The sequence below is a fragment of the Ammospiza caudacuta genome, chromosome 2 (assembly GCF_027887145.1).
Source record: "Ammospiza caudacuta isolate bAmmCau1 chromosome 2, bAmmCau1.pri, whole genome shotgun sequence".
Lineage (NCBI taxonomy): Eukaryota > Metazoa > Chordata > Aves > Passeriformes > Passerellidae > Ammospiza > Ammospiza caudacuta.
This window is the reverse complement of record NC_080594.1, coordinates 93,150,097-93,166,889: the sequence shown is the minus strand read 5'-3', so window position 1 is coordinate 93,166,889 and position 16,793 is coordinate 93,150,097. Positions and strand designations below refer to the sequence as shown.

General features: G+C 39.8%; 1 protein-coding gene across 1 annotated transcript in view; it reads right to left on the bottom strand.

The window, feature by feature from the left end:
* Positions 1-16,793, bottom strand: part of LOC131572312 (pinopsin-like) — a 69,751-nt gene that overhangs the window by 45,320 nt on the left and 7,638 nt on the right. The window contains exon 2 of the mRNA XM_058825439.1: positions 952-1,277. Within this exon, the coding sequence (XP_058681422.1) occupies positions 952-1,277 (326 nt within the window). The remainder of the gene's footprint in view (positions 1-951; positions 1,278-16,793) is intronic.

Sequence of the window (16,793 nt, the reverse complement as noted above, 5' to 3'; positions counted from 1 at the left end):
CTGTAGGAGTGCCTCAATTCAGGGGTTTACTGCTTTATTTCCCTTTTAACACCCTTAGTTAATTCATATGAACATTTTAGAGAATTGCTTTATAGAGAACGCCTATACATTAATTTCTCTCTCATTATTAATCATTAAACCTTTTCATTACTGTCCCAAGAGTATTCAAACTTCACAACACCACACCCTTTTCAGGGTCTTTTGCTTCATTTTGGAATATCTGCAGTGCACCTTAAACCACTGAGAGAAGTATCATTGTAGTAGTAAAAGTAGTAGTAGTAGTAGGTAGTAGTGGTAATGGTGGTTGTAGTTAGAAGGAAAATTTAAATGTGGCCTAGAATTACAAGGAGAAATGATCCTTGGGATAATTCAAAAAATCACAGTAGAATTACATTACTGTAGAGTTGAGATTCCAGAGATTAAGGTGTTGTGGTTGCTGCCTCTGGTCAAGCAGCAAGGGCAAGATGAGCCCAGGCACGTCCCACCCGGTAATATTGGGATCATATTCCAATATTAAGGAGCAGAAATTAAGTTTTATACTCCAAAACCAGGAAGTATTTGCATGGGTGTCTAATTCCTAAACAGGTAAACTTGTATTTTTACTTCATTACAAATGCAAGCTTCACTCTGATATGTTGTTTTTCCCGTTTACTGTTTTCCACAGTATTACCAATCACAAAATCAGTATCTGCATGATACTGATCAGTATCTGTTATCTGTTTCTGTATAATCTGTATAATCAGTATCTGTTATCTCTTTGACTGGAGCTTCAGGAGAATTAAGATTATTGAAGACCTCATGCTCCTTCCTTGAGGATTTCTGCCATCTTTTCAATTTCATTTTGGCTTGCTGATTTGCTCTCTACCACCAGAACTTCCAAGTTAGATAAAAACAGATAAACAGATAAAACAGAAATGCAGCACCTGCCTGAGAGCAGTCTGCGCTGCTTACCTGTTTGACCGCGTACAGGAGGCGCCCGTAGCAGTACATCATGACCAGCACGGGCACAGCCAAGCAGAAGATGAACAGACAGATGATGTAGGACGTGGACTCGGCCGACTCTGAGGACCAGCGTACTGAACAGCTCGTGCCTGCACCTTCTACCCCATAACTGCTCCAACCAAGCAGAGGTGGCACGGTCCAGACCAAGGAATAAATCCAAGAACCACCAACAGCCAGCAGAGCCTTGCGGAAATCATCGCTGCGCTTGTGGCACAGGGTGAGAGTGCTGTAGCGCTCGTAGGACAGCACGGCCAGGGAGATCAGCGACACCACACCTGCAATGAACCCAGCAATAGAAATGCTCACTTCCATTATTTTGCATGTATCCATTCCAAGTCCCAAGAAAGCAGATGGTTTTTTCGGTTATTATGCATTTGAAGCAACAGTGAAAACTATTTCCATTATTCTCTATATGTTAATCCTCACTGCTCCTGGTGGCTCTGTCCATCCTGTCAAATTTTGTTTAACTCAGATTTATCTTACATTGGAAGACTTTTATACTTGACAGATATTCATCTTCTAGTCAGGTTTTCAGCTTTATCTGCTTTAGTATTACTCAGGAGAAATCCATTTTCTATCTGAGCGAATAAAACGGTGAAAGATTCCCTTGATAAAAACTATTCAACTTTTTAAATCCATGAGCATTTTAAAATAGTGTATTGACTTTTACAGGGAAAAAAAATGCCATATATTTAAGACTGGGAGTCCGAAAGTGAAAGAAGCTTTTGCTTCTTTTGCTCTCCCCATCACCTAGATGAACCTTCAGTTTTGACCACTGATATATGGAAAAAACAGACGACCACATCATGACTGAGATATGGCAAGCTGCAACATTATTTACATACATATTACACAATCAATTTTAAAAGTGATTTAGGTCAATATTAAGCCCTAGGTGTCATAAACCCATTATATCTTGCAGAGGAAGACTTTAAAATTCTGGTTGTAGGATATTTCCATTCTCTTTTTCAAGTTTTAGCAGCCAAGCCCCTCGTCAAAACTCTGTGGTTTTCCATGGTAGGTTCTTAGCCACAGCTCAATGGAGAGGGGTTTTTTCTTTCCTATGGTTTTCTTCTCCTTGCAGCTTCCTTGAAATTCTGTGTGACAAAACACTGGGTACCACTCCCAGGACTTATGACAGAAGGAACTTGTTTGAAGAGATTTAAAACCATATTTTAAAACCATATTTTCCAATATGCTTTCCAGGCCCCTTCCTTTTGCTCCTGTAAGAAGAAAAACCTGAATAGATCAATGTCAGTCCAGCTCTTCGTGAGTTTTTTCTTGATCTTTGCTATTAGCAGCAGCCAACTATACAGCAGCACTGAGATATATAGCCTGCCAAAATTCTCTGCTTTTGAGTGGTACCCACTTCCAGAAAATGGGTTAAAAGGAAAGGTGTTCTTCAGGGCAATCCATAGCTGTAATCCATTTTCCCCATTTAACTGTCAGCTTCTGCTATAGCTGTTTCCCAGGCATGGAATAGAGGTGAGTCAGAGACTTCCCTTGGGAATAGCACTACTCCATCCTTTACCTGGGAATGAAACCCACACACAGACCCACACAGGGCACAGTGGGATATTTTCCCCAGGCACAGCATTTTGCTCTACTTTTCCTTACAATTCAGTGACTCATTTCTGAGTTAACTGGATGCAGGCACAGCTATTTCTGTCATGCTGACAATTTGTAGTTACTTAATGCAGAGCTGGGTAGGCAACGGACCCATGGGAAATGCAAGCACTGCTTGTTGCAATAGGATGCTTTATTTCTCAGGGAGAAAGAAAGCAAAAGGGTGTGAGGAGAAGGCAACTTTTGAAGAAGAAATGTCTTTCTTGTTACAAGAGTCTACTAAATTATTTTCTGTACATTACTAGGAAGTCAGTCCTAAAGAGTAGATACATTTACAGCTGTAATAGCTCCACTAAATTCAGGTGACTCATAAACTTGCTTAAAAGCTAGGCTGCTTTAGAGACAGGGAGACTTTCTCACCATCCCTCACCTAATCTGATTTCCTACATAACACCACTCTTGAAAGCCCTTGGACTCAAAAGCAAAGAATCTACTACTGTCTTCATGCTCCTAGCCCACACTTAATTATCTTCACTTTCTTAGCATTGCTGCTTTCCATATTTTTATCTGCTTGACTAAAGAGCTCCTCTCTATCAAAAACATTTAGCTCATGTAGGCATCTAAGGCAAAAATCCAGATTTTATATTTGAAACCTAGGCCTCTGTCAGGTGTTACAGATCTATTTCTGTTCTTTAGATTAGACAATCATGGACTAACAGAAAACTGTCTCAGGAACAAGAAATCTCTCCCTTCCCAGCTGGGTGCTGTACAGCAAGGATCTATTGTTCTCACTGTACCTCTGATGGCAATTGAGACTGCATTTTCCCTACTTTGATGAGATAGCAAGTGAGCTGTACTTTTGTGGAGCATATCCTACATTCCTGCATGTGTGGGGCTGCCTAGAAAACCCAGACAGGATGTTCAGATTTCCCTAGCTTGGGGCCCTGATTCCTGGATTTCTTCTTTCACCGCTGGGCTCTCAGGTCCAGCCTGGCTGCCAGCTCTGCCTGCTCATCCCTGTGGCTGTGCCACTGCCCAGCAGCTTCTTCTGGTGTGTATTGTCATGATTTATGGCATCATTTACACCACAAATGCAGGATTACTTGTTTTCCGATGCAGAAAAGTTCTGTCTTACACCAGCATAGAATTAATGTTCAGATATTAAATTAGGATCGTGGTGATGTCAGTCAAGAATAAATCAAATATTAGCTATCAGACAAACACACAAAAGTTGCCTTTAAATTATAGAAAATAATTTTCTTCTCTATACCTCTATATATCTTTCTCTAAGAAGAAAATTAATGACATTTAATTGCATATCTTGGCAGGACCCGATTCATCTTTGCTCACCTTATTATTGAGTCCCACTGACATGACACCAACTACACTTTTCTCTGGAGGACAAAAATTGTAATTTATGGAATCCCAGACTGCAAAAGCTCATGAAAAAATTCCATTATTTTCAAGTTCAGCACAGTAAGACTTCAAGGTTTGAACTTTTTAATAACACTACAATTAATACCACTACACACTGACTTCTATTACTTTCAAGACAAGGGAAAATGAGGAGTACGCTGAAGAGGTAGTTCATAAGAGATAAAAGAATTCAACATTCTTTATGTGGTTCAAACTTAGTAAGTCCAACTAACTTTTCAGAAAAATTAGAATTACTTTGAAAGAACTGGTGCTTTGAAAGACAAAAATATGAATTCAAATCCAAAATCCAAATAAAAAATTAACAAGTACAAGTAGCTTTTTCCAAAAGTGAGATACATTTGGTTCAACTGGCTGCGAGTAATTAAAGCACCTATTACCCAGATGAGGAAGAAACAGGAACAACAGAGGCCACTGTAACCCCCTCTGTTTACTTTGTGTGACATTGGGCAGTGAACACAAAGTCACAAGACATGCCCCAACAATGCAGCTCCATCCAGCCTTATTGATGGAGGGCATTTCACCTTAACACAGAAGCCAAGACCGATCAAAACAATACTACATCAAGAGTAACCTTGTTGCAATGTTGGGACAGAGCAGCTCCAGTGTCCCTGGTTGCTAAGAATATTTTCAGTTTTTTAATTAACAAAAAAACCCAACCAAACAGTTGGGTTTTTTTTAAATCTCACTCTTTTATTAGTTCAATAACTGAATCCTAGAAATACACCACTATCCTTTCATCAATTATAACAGATACTCGTGTGTTGGACTGAAACAACATTATTTCATAAAAAAAGGCAAAACCAGGTTTTGTGTTCAAAACTTAATTTAACAATGGCTGGAAATAAAATATGAGGATCAGGTGTACATGACCTGTCAGTTTGCAGTGAACGAGCTGCCAGCAAAAAACCTGATGATTGCCTTGTCCTTTGCATGCTTTTCTTGAGCACCCAGTGTCATCCTCTCCATAATTTTTCCAGGTACTGACTTTAGACTAACAGGCTTATAGTTTCCTCAGCCCTTCCTCATGACCTTCTTGTAATCTGTTTTGGCTAAAGTGGAATAAAGCCTCCCAGTTTTCATTATGCCTCCTAGCTTTGCATACAGAGTTTTCTTAGTGCCAGGTGCACTTAACAGTTGTGATCTTTGTTAGAAATCCTGCAGCTATCTGGTAGTCTATTTCATGCACTATCTGTTGCGGTTGGAGGAAGTAGCGAGAATCTCAGCTTAAAAACAAAACGCAATCAAATACTTTAGGATTGTCTCTAAAGAAAATACTTGAGTGCAATCTCCACAGCACTAACAACCAAAAAACAAATTAAAAAAATTAATGCAAGCTATAAAAAGAAGAAAATAATTGTAATTTTTTTTATGCCAATGTTTTATTTATTGAGTAGTAACATTTATGACTGTGTAGACTGTGTATATTAATTTCAAAGGAATAATTTTTTCTAGAATTGCAACAAAATTAGGTTCACAAATTGCAAATCTAAATGAAATTTGCTTCCAACAAACATTTAGAGCCTCAAGCTGATACCTAGACAAATAACTCCGCAGGAGTCAATCATACTGAGAAATGGAATTTGCTGCCCCAACATTTCATGTACACATAGGAACAAAAATGAGATTCTCACTGAACAGTACTGAAAAATGTCAAAAATTCCTATATGCAGATTGCATTACAGGAATAGATAATTATTCAAAAGTTAACCATGGAAATAAGTGACTTTGATACTAGCTGGGTGTGGAGCATAAACGTTTCTACATGGCAATTAGGTGCAGTGAGCAGAGTGCATGGAATTAAATTTCAAGTCATAAACCAGGACAGACATCTATTTATAGGGCTATCATCTGAGACATTATCTATTATTTACTTTTATTTAAGGATCTGTACATTTCTCCCTGGCAGCACAGCAGAGAGTATGCTGTAAAAGGCACAGCAAATCATTACACTTTGTTCCCATGGGTTCTAGCTAAAAGTGTTACATTTTCTTATTCATTTTTGATGGTTTATGCTGCTCACTGATGTAGTAACTGGAAAGGAGATGCAGCTCACCCATGGTCTGGAGGCTATGAAAAACTGAGAATCCCAGAAATTCAGCCTACACTGGATCAACGTTTTGACTTCTAATTTAGACATATATGCCTCCTCAAATGGCCTCTAGGTCATTAGACTACATCATGGTTTGAGTCCTGGGACTTCCTGGAGCAGTCCTGATTACATGTGGAAAGGGATACCCTGCACTGTGGCCCAGTTATCAACACTGGCTGCCAGGACAAGGTCAGGGTGGTGGCCATTCCCATGCCCAGCACCACCTGGTTTCTCCAGATGAAGAAAAGCTGTTGGGCACTTTCTGCAGTCAGCACTCCTGTTCCCAAACCTGAGACACTGAAAACCATGATGGACAAATCCCCCAAAAGCTGGATAATCTGTGCTGTGATGCCTGGTTTTTTCCCAGATCGCTGTGCTCCACTGGTTCAGTTCCATGCGACACGGGCGCTTTGAACTGTTCCGCCCTGCTCTGCCCGGGTCCACTCTGCTCCTTTTGGCTCAGCTTGGCTGGAACCAGGCTGCCCTCCACCCCTCTGTTTCCTGCAGTTGCTTCCTGCCCCGCTGCTGCTTTTCAGCCCAGTGTCTTGGAGACAAGGCTGTTACTTTTTCAGAACCATGTCTCCAAGCATTGTCTTGGAGGAACTGGGAAGGGGACAGGCAGTGGCAACAGAGGACAGGGTCCACACAGCTGATCCCAGCAATCCCCCCAGTGAAGAGTGAGACAAAATGACACACTTCCAGGGGGGCATTCACCTTTTCTTTCCCCCAAAACCATACCTGCAGTGATGATGCAAGTGTTATGGAATAGCAACCTGGACACATCCAAACAGGGCGGAGCTGCACCCCCTCTCCACAGCCAGGACACCTGGGAAGGACAACATGCAGCTGGAAGTGCAAGAGGAACGTGAACCAGCAGCTGGCAGCAGCTGGGACCCACCAAAAGTTGTGCCTTTCCTTTTGAAGTCAGGCCACCATGGACAGTGAACTCGGAGACACAGCAAGCAAGGAAGAGCACTGTGCTGCAATGACATTGGTAGAGGTGGAAGAGGAATGCTCTGGTCTCCACTTACAAATGCTGTGCTAGTAAATACTTAACAGGAGAAACAGGTAGGTCTCTCAGAAATGTTATGCATCACAACATAGCTATGTTCCCTTTTTTCTAGTCCCTCACTTTTCAGCTGCTAAATCTGCTGTTCCATTAGCTGGAGAATATGCTAAAAAGCTCTGTGGCACAATAAGATGGAGGAAGTAAGATGGAGATACACCCCAAGTTGAGAATATTGGGGAATCCTGTGCTGAAGTATTTTTCTGCTGTTTTTTCTGGATGATACTTTTCATTGTGCTTGCCCATGGACAGAAGAATAGCACTAAGAAACATCTCTCTTCAAATGAAGCCTCTCAATACCTCAAATCTCACGTTCTGAGCTTAATTAGAAGTTGTTCTACTGAATGGTGTTACATAAATATGTTATTGAGTTATACAAAGCTCATTTGATCAGTGACTCAGTACTGTTTTCAAGGGAAATAACTTTCCTGAATATAAATGAAAGCCTTTCTGATAGTTCTCTACAGAAATAAAATACTCCACACGTGAAAATGAAACATAAAAAATTTAAGCAACTTAAAAGTCATGACATTTCCAACATATTTGTACCTCTGTATCTCCTTAGAAGTCTTTCTGAAAACATATCTCAGTATCATCTGCCAGGGACTATGCATGAAATACAATTTGTAGGTCTAGTATTCACAAGAGAGGTTTAGAAGCAGCGAGATGTAAAAAGAAAAGAAACAGTGTTTTTCTAATCGTTGCTTATTCTTCAGTTGCAATTCTGTTGCTCTGGGCCAAAGTATCTTACCTAACAATTGCCACAGCATCAGAGACTTTGTAGGAGCAATCCATTCCATCATCACCTTTGTTTCCATTTTCTATATACCACTCAACGTTAATACTTATAAGTAAAACTCTTGGGCTCTGCTTCCATTAAAATCAATACATTTCTTCCACAAAACCACAGTGGTACTTACTCCAGTAGCTGCTCCCATCAGAGATGTCTTTGCAAGCAAGGAGGTAAGAATATTATAATGATAAAAGCAGAAAGTTTCAAAAGTTGACTGATTGACTTGTTTTTCTCATAGCATATTTTCCTGGGGTGACTTCAAGATGCTGAATTGTATCCCCATTCATCTGTTTAGCCCAGTAAAAAGTTCTCCATCTTTAAAACTAGATCTGAGAGCAAAGGGAATGAGAAGGAAAAACAGTGGAATTTTTTTCGCAGCTGTATTCAAAACACAGAGATAAGCAGTGCTCTCGGAGTTCTCTGCTCTGCAGATGGACAGGGAGTTTGCCCCTGCTGTTTTTCCTGGTTTTTCTCTCATTAGCTTAGGCCAGAAGGTTTTTTTGGAACTGTTCAGCCATTGTTCATCCAGGGAACACCAGGATTATCATCTGGGCCCCTCTCCAAGCTGCACTGGGCCTGGGTCACTGGAGAGACCCGAGCCCAGAGAGACTGAGAGAAAGGCAAGGACACCCCCACAACAAGGACTCTGAACTGCAGAAGGACTCTCTTTGAATTTGCCATCTCTTCAGGACAACGAGAGGTTCCACTATTTAATATTACTCACTTTCTCATGTTTGTGAATACTTTGCTTGTTGAATCAACAGGTTTTTTCCACTTTTCTTGAAGGAGATTTATGTCTCCTGAACCAGTGTGGGAAGGATTTGCTTGAATTTGCTTTCTAGAGGGACCCCTTTGGAGTTTTCCTCCCAAATTTGCCCTAAACCATGACACATATGCACTTTAGTAAAATATTAAAAACTTGTAAATCACAGCACCACAGAGGAAAAAAGAACAAAACCTTTTAATTGTTTGAATAAAAATTAAAATTCCATTTTGCCTTCTAACTCTGAGTCTCACGGTAGACATTTCATTGTTAGGGAAAAATATATATAGTCTCTAGTGAGGTTCTGCAGGTTACACTTCTTTTCCCATTATAGTGGAATTGCCAAAAAGTGGCAGCGAGAATGTTGATTGGTCTGGGAAATCTGGGATAGGCAGCCTGGAATGAAACAAATGCAGTTAAATTGATAGAACACAGTTAAGTTAGATAGCAACTTTCATTGACAGTATGGCTAGTGGGAAGGTACCATAAAATGAGCAAATCTGAGAAACACATGAGAGATTGTAAATATGGGATTTCACAAAATATTATTATCAAAGGTTCTAGTTTTTGTTGAGGGGGTTTGGTGCTTGGGTTTTGGGTTTTTTTTTTTTTTTTTTGTGATGAAAAACACAAATGAATATTCATAAGGGATTCAAACAGGTCTGGAGAGTGGCAGACATAAATGGATACTGCTCCTTCTTCACTAAACCTCCAGAACTTTGTCCACTTTTTCCTTTTCTGTACCAAACAGAGTTAAGATGAATGGACTCAAAGAGAGGTCTGGGCTTGGAGGACAACCACCCAGTAGTAGTCTGACTTGCCTGAAGTTCAGTGAATAAAGAAATCACAGCAGAACTTTTATGATATAGCAAAACCACAATGTGAATATAACTGATAAGTTCAGGGCTAATATAAAGGATATGAACTTCAGAGGAGTGGATGGATGCCTCAAAAACCGACAGAGGCAGCTGAGAATGGGGTGTGCTTCAAAACACCATTGTCTTTATTTGGATATGCCCATTAAATATTTGTATGATAAACATAGAATAAATGGTCAAAAAATTAAATATTCTTTAATAGACTCTTATTCTAGTTGCTGCCACACACTAGTCATCAGAGCACAATTTCCTTTTGATTTTCAATGCATTAAAAGAATTTCTGTTTATTTGAAATTGAGAAAATATGTCCCACAATAATTTGTTGAAGGTTAGCAGTTACAAGCATTTTCCAAATACAGGCTACCTCAGATATCAACTATTCAATTTGAATATAAATAAATCCACCAATTACCCTTTATCTAATGCCTGCAATTATCTGTTCTCTTTTGCTAAGATGACTTGGAATCATGAGTCCATTAGAACAGACAATCATTCCCTTCTCCAAAGAAATATCTTCCTGCTTAACTCTAATGGGAGTCACAGTTTAAGATTGCACTTGAAAGAAATTACTGAAAAATCTCTGTTGGATCCAACCCTGCTGGGAGAAATATGACAATGAGTATTACTGGTCCTATTCAATAAATCTTTCTTGTTCTTTTCTCAATGGCCATTTCTCTGTTTCATCCTTTGTACAACATACCCTTTCCTTTGTGTTTGGTGGTGTCTTCAATACAGACAGCACGTATTACTTTTAATAGGAAAAAAAATATCTTGGGTTTTTCCTCTTTCTTTCCCCCTCCTTTTCTGAATTTTTAAAGGTGTTTATTTTGTGCTTTAAAGGTTGTCTTCATTTCTAAATGTATCTGGTGACTTAATGTGCATCACTGAGTACTAATATATTTTTCTGCAATGTTATTAATATGCCTATCCATCCAAACAACAAATTCCCGGCGGCATAAACAGTGCAAAGAATTCCCTTTTGCATCTCAATGATACCAGCATAGTACAGAAACATCCCTGAACGTTCACTTCTGTCTCACTTTCCATATGTTGGGCAGGACCCCTCTGCATTCTGGAAAGCAGGCTGGCCCTGGCAAATTCAGCTTCCTGACTCGGCTGCCTCTATACCAGTGTATTTATTCTGCTGCCTTAAGGAATGGGAATAAGAAATGTCAGCACTAGATGGAGCTCCTGTACAGCAACATCTCGGGAAAAATCTTTGGGGCTTGCGTGCACGAGAAAAGCAGGAATGGATGTGCAGCCCTGATGCAGCAGCAGGACGCTCTCAGGGCAGTCAGGTTCACTGCTGCACCCCCATGCCCACACCATCCTGGAGGGACCCCATCTCCTGCCAGGACTGCTCCTTTTGAAACCTGGGGGCATCCCCAGGACCTTCCTTCATGCCGAGGATGTGCACAGCAGTAATACATCACATGCAGTCTCAGGGGGTTTCTGTATGTGGGACATGGCACCGAATCAGCTAAGAGGTGAAATGACAGGGTTAGCATCTGCTAGCCAGTGAGCCAAGTGTCCACCAGAGCACACAACCAACGTCTTTCCAATGAGCTCCTCCTTTTGCACTGAACCCAACTGCTTATTTTTAATAATAAAGGTATATTTATAAAGATTTTCTATAATCTAGGGGATTTCTTTGGCAGTCACCATTCCTAGGGGTGGAGCACACCACAAATACTAACTCTTCTGAGTCAGGTTTTTCAAAACGTCTGGCGGTGAAACTGGTTTTTATTCTAATTAGATATTAACTGGTTAATAAATAGTCATATCTGATACTTTGAATGCAGTCTCAAAATATGATGACCAGGCTTTGAGCTGGCATTTTCTTGTGCAGCTTTACATCCCCACAATCTCACATGGTGTGGAGGTGAGCTGAAACACCAGAGAAGGCTGCTCCTGCCTCTATCCAAGATCACTGTGATGGCTGAAGGATGTGCAAAGAGGAAAAGCAGTATTCCCCACTCCTTAACCCCTCAAAAGGACCTCAAGGAGGAGATCTTTTCCTACATCCATTAAAAAATTAAATATAACCAATGCAGACAAAAATCCTTTGCAGTTCATTTTCACCCAACCAATAAGTCTAATCTTCAGCACTGGATAGATGGGTGGAAATTGTACTAGAAAGTGTAGCAGTGGAGGTGTGACGTACTGGGACAAGTGTGGCTGTCATGGAGGGAAGCCATACCGTACTTAATACATACATACTTAATTCATCAGAGGTCCTTGACAGCGCCGTGCAGACAGGGCTGATGCCTTCTTGGATAAAACCTACCTGGATTTTCAAACAACTTTGACTAGCCCAGAGGCTTTTAAGGATAGTAAGCTGCCATTCAATAACAGAAGTCTTCATGTGAATGAATAATTAAACAGAGGTAGGAAATAAAAAACAGGAGAAAAAAATTAGTTTTCTTAGTGACAACTGTGGACAGCGAAGTTCCCCATGGATCTGTCCTAGGCCCTGGGCTATTCATCACATTAATAAATGATCTGGAAAAGATGGAGAAAAGTGACAAGTTTTCTGATCATACTACACAGAATAACTCAAAATCAACAAAAACTGACTGTGAAGTACTGCAGCACAGCCACGTGAAACAGAGCAATCGAGCAGATGAGATGCAGTACTGATGTGAACTGCCACATGTGGAAGAAAACAGACCTGGCTTTAAATACACAGCAATTGTTTCTGACTTACTGTTCTGCAAAGAGAGTTATGATAGAGAACTTTACACAAACCACTTCCACTAAGCAGTAATGCTCAGCAACTTTTAGAAAAGCAAACATCAGGACTTATTAGAACAGGAAAAAGAGAGAAAAGAAAGAAAAGGTGAGCAGGGAAAGATTATTTAGTGTTTCCTAAAATAAGTAGGTTTTCAAATTAAATCATCATGTTGCAGACTCAGAATAAACAAACTAGAGAAGATACTTCTCTTTGCATAGTGCATAGTTAGTGCGCAGTTAATAAGTAGAATTTCTTTATATGTTATATTGTGCATACCAAAATTTTGCAGGTTTCCTGAGAGCAAGGGAATGGGAGATAAACACAGGAAGACCTATTAGATTCAAAAGTACTGCTTCAGGAAAGATAGGTGTCCCTACACCACAAATCACAGGCTGTGGTACTACATATTGGAAAAATATCATTGGATGCTGAAAATTATCCCAGCTTTAAGTTTAGTATTCTAGAAGAATAGCTAGGCAAAATACCTTGAATGGCATATACTTGATATCTATACAAAAAACACTTTGCAAGGCATAACTTATTGAAATGATAAGAAAAAACAATTACAGCACAGTAAAAGGCTAATACCTATTGTATCTGATATCAGTATTTCTTTTCCAAAGGTCTGAGTGCGCACAACCCTAGAAAAGATATTAACTTGTAAAATTCTTACTCATTCTCAAATTCCTTGTTGAACAGCACTTGGTGCACTGACCTGTAGAGAGAAACTGCTCCATGAAGCAAACCAGATGGTGATATGCTACTACCTACTGCTCTTATCTCAGTGTATATTAAGCTAAGGCTTTATCTTGCCTCATAACCTGCTTCCTACCCATTAGAAAAAGTCTATTTAAATTCTGACTGACATATTTATCTGGCAGCCTTTCATCCTACTCCTGTGATGTGGTCTTTGCCTCTCTCAAGGATACTAAATAGAAATACATTTTCAATTTTGAGACATAGTAAAGCAATCCTCAGAAAAATCATGCAGCCTCTGCTGGACCTTGGCCCTCTTGCACTGACACATATTTTTTCTCTGAAAATTGAACAATTTAAAAACAGTGCAAAATTTTAAAGTTTGGATAAATTAGGGCAAACTGCTGTGATTTGTTATAAATTTGTTACATGGAGAAGAGTTACTTGGTGCACCATAGTCAGTGTACAGAACATATTGAAAACATATACACAAATGCCACGTACATACTCCACGCTTTCACTGAGAGGCAGGATCTGTAACTTGTCCTCACTGCCATATTAACTCCTACCCTAGAGCTGTTTCTAATTAACTCCTGCTGGGCTCACGCTGAGGCAGACAGGGATGGGGATGGCCACCAGCTTCCCATGCAGTGCCTGCTCTGCTGCCAGCAGTGCAGGGGAGAGCAGCGCCCACCCCGCTCTGCCTTGGGCTGCCTGCTGGGCACTGCCCAAACAGCTCGCCTAATTTCATTAGGGTGATTAAACACTCACTCTCAAGAGGTCCCCTGGTAACCCCACAAACTGCCTGAACACAGAACACAACCCCCAAACTGTAAATCTGGCAAACAATAATGCTTCAGTGTGCACATGCACATAAGGATTAAGTCTAACCGTTGTGTGTCCTAAAATTCTCATAAGGTCAAGTTCAACGGGATTATCTATGGTTTTGTAAAATTCATACCATTTCTCAGCTGAAAGCAAATCTTGCCAGATGTTAATGTGCTATTCCAGTACTCAGAGGTCTGTACTAGACTCAGACAACTCTTAGATATTGAGCAATAAAATGCCATATATTGGAATTGACTAATGGTTTTGAATTTTAGAAATCACCAAAGTCCTAATCTAAGCAAAGTTTTACATGGCTTTTGATTTGTAAAGATGATTGATCTATTCCTTATGAAATTTTTTACAATCAAGTCTTCTTTTTGTTACCTTGCGTTCTGATAGCCACTTGGTCCTGAACAAATTTCTACTGTTATAAATCTCTATTAAAATAATTAAACATAAAGAAGTCTCCTTCTTTTGATTCATCTGAAGCCTGTTGACTTTGATTCCTTTGACTTTGATTCTTGCCATAGTTATCTACTATTTCTGCTCTTAACTGCATTAGTGAAACCAATAGAAACAAATAATAGGAGTAGGGGAAAGAAACAATAGAAGACATAATTGAAAAACAACACTAGAAGATTAGAATGTCTGCCTCCAATAAAACACTGAGAAATAGATGTAGAGATTGCCAGCTTAGCCCAGTGAGTCTCTATCTTCCTGCTTTGTGGCTGCTATACTTTCTTAAGGAACAGCTGAAGTTTGTATCTGACCACAGGACAAGATTGTATTTCATCACATTGGAATCTTTGAAATAGGCTTAAGAAACTGCAAATAGGAGAAGTAACATAATTTTACAACATGCTGGGAAGACTTGTTGGTGGAAATAGCCCAGAGCAATTGAGCCTGATGCTGATAGCTGGCACAAGAAACCTTCAGGTGAAGCAGGTGAAGTCAGGTGTAATGGTAGAAAAGATGGTACCCAGGTGACCTTGATAGAAGCATTACCATCCAGAGCATGGAGGGATGACTGGGGAGTCAGCAGCCCCAGGAACCTGAGGTTTCATCCTTGCATGGGGTGATCCCCTGACTGCATCCCTTGATCCTCGCTGGGCCAGCACAGCATGGAGGGGAGAGAGGGGCAAACAGGTCCCACACTGCTCAGGAGGGAAAGCACAGGGACATCTCATAGAAATGGGATGGGGACATGTCATGGGGGTGAAATGCCTACTCAGAGTGGTACTCTGCATTTGCTGTCTGCAGATTCCAAATGTTCCTCCCGCCTGTATCAATTATGGGAAAATCTATAGCAGACAGAGGTAATTTTGAGTTAGTTTTAAAAAAACCCAAACAACCCATAACAAAACCAAATCCACAAATCTCCCAGTATTGGGAGGCATTTGGATTATTTAAGAAGTGAATCATGTTAGCTGAGAAATCCACAAAAGCAATTAAGTGGTCTGTGACTCAGTAGAGACCGAGTTTATTGACATTACTGAATCTTTAATTTCAGAAGCAGTTTCTCAGCTAGTGTGGATATGTAGAAAATCACAAATGTAAACAGAATACTTTCAGATTTCAAATAAACTTATTTTTCTTTTTTAGTGTCAGCACACTAATTTAACACAATTATTTTCTCACTTAATGCACTTTTAAAATTAGAAACATAGCAGCAACACTAACATAAAAAAGCCCCAAGCAATAGGAAAAAGAATACAAACCCTAATAATTACTTTTAAGTATGAAGTATTTGCCACAGATGAGGGGGAAAAAAGAACTTTATGGTTATCACCTATTATTATGTCATTATTTGGAACTGTGCCAATGGTTCTGCAGCCTTTTTATCACTGAAAGACTGTAAATTTTATTTGCTTACTGGACTGGAAGATTCTCCTTAAATGCTTCCTGAAATGAAAAAGATACAGAAAATTAATGTCTTGAGTTAGGAAATGGTCACTAGGTGTATAACTTGGATGTGAACAGCCAAAGATAATACCCTTTCTCTGGCATACTTCAGGGGCTACAAAAGAAGCCTAAAAGTTTTCCAAAAAATAACTAATTCTGTTCAGATGTGTCAACATGTGGATGGTCTTAAAGTTCCTAGAGATTATTCAACACTATTAAACACTAGAGATTATTCAACACTATTAAACACTATTAAACACAATTAAACACTAGAGATTATTAAACACTATTAAACACAGAGTTAAAAAATATGATTTAATAGCCCTTCACAAGCAAAGTCCATTGCTCTCTAACGTGGTTTTGACTGAATATTGCTTATTTACTGGCCTGTATTTTATTTCATTATACCCACCGAGGGACCAAAAAGCTACATTTTAATGACGTATTTTTTCACATGTGTGTGACCTGACTACCAACAGAGCTGGCTTCTGCCTTTTCCTAAATTAAAAGAAAACCAACATCAGACATTGCCTTGTCTGGGTTAATGCCATGACCCAGGATTAGGGAAAAGGGCCTGGAAATATCAACAATTAAACTCGAACTCTGGCAGAAATGCTGTTTCACCATCTCCAGCAGTGCTTATAGCCATGACCTTTTAGACTCAATTCACCATCAGGATAATTCTGCAAGAAATCCAACATAATCTTTGCCTTTAAACTCTTGTTTGAGGTGTCCATGTGAACTGATGCTGTTTGTATTTTTCTTTGCATAAAGTCTTCAGCATTCTGCAACCTGTGGCCATAACATAGAACCAAAAGTATGCAACTGTGCTGCAGGATGGCTGCCCAACTGGAAAGGATCAAACACTGGCAGAAATCTGTAGTCACTTGCACAGAAACAGACCTTGGGCACAAGCAGAACACTTTTTTGCACTGACAGCTGACATCTGTACACAAAAAATGCCAAAGGGCTGATCAATTTCCTTACAGAATTCTTCTGTTCTTGTGTCCTTCTTTTCAGGGACACACACACACACAAA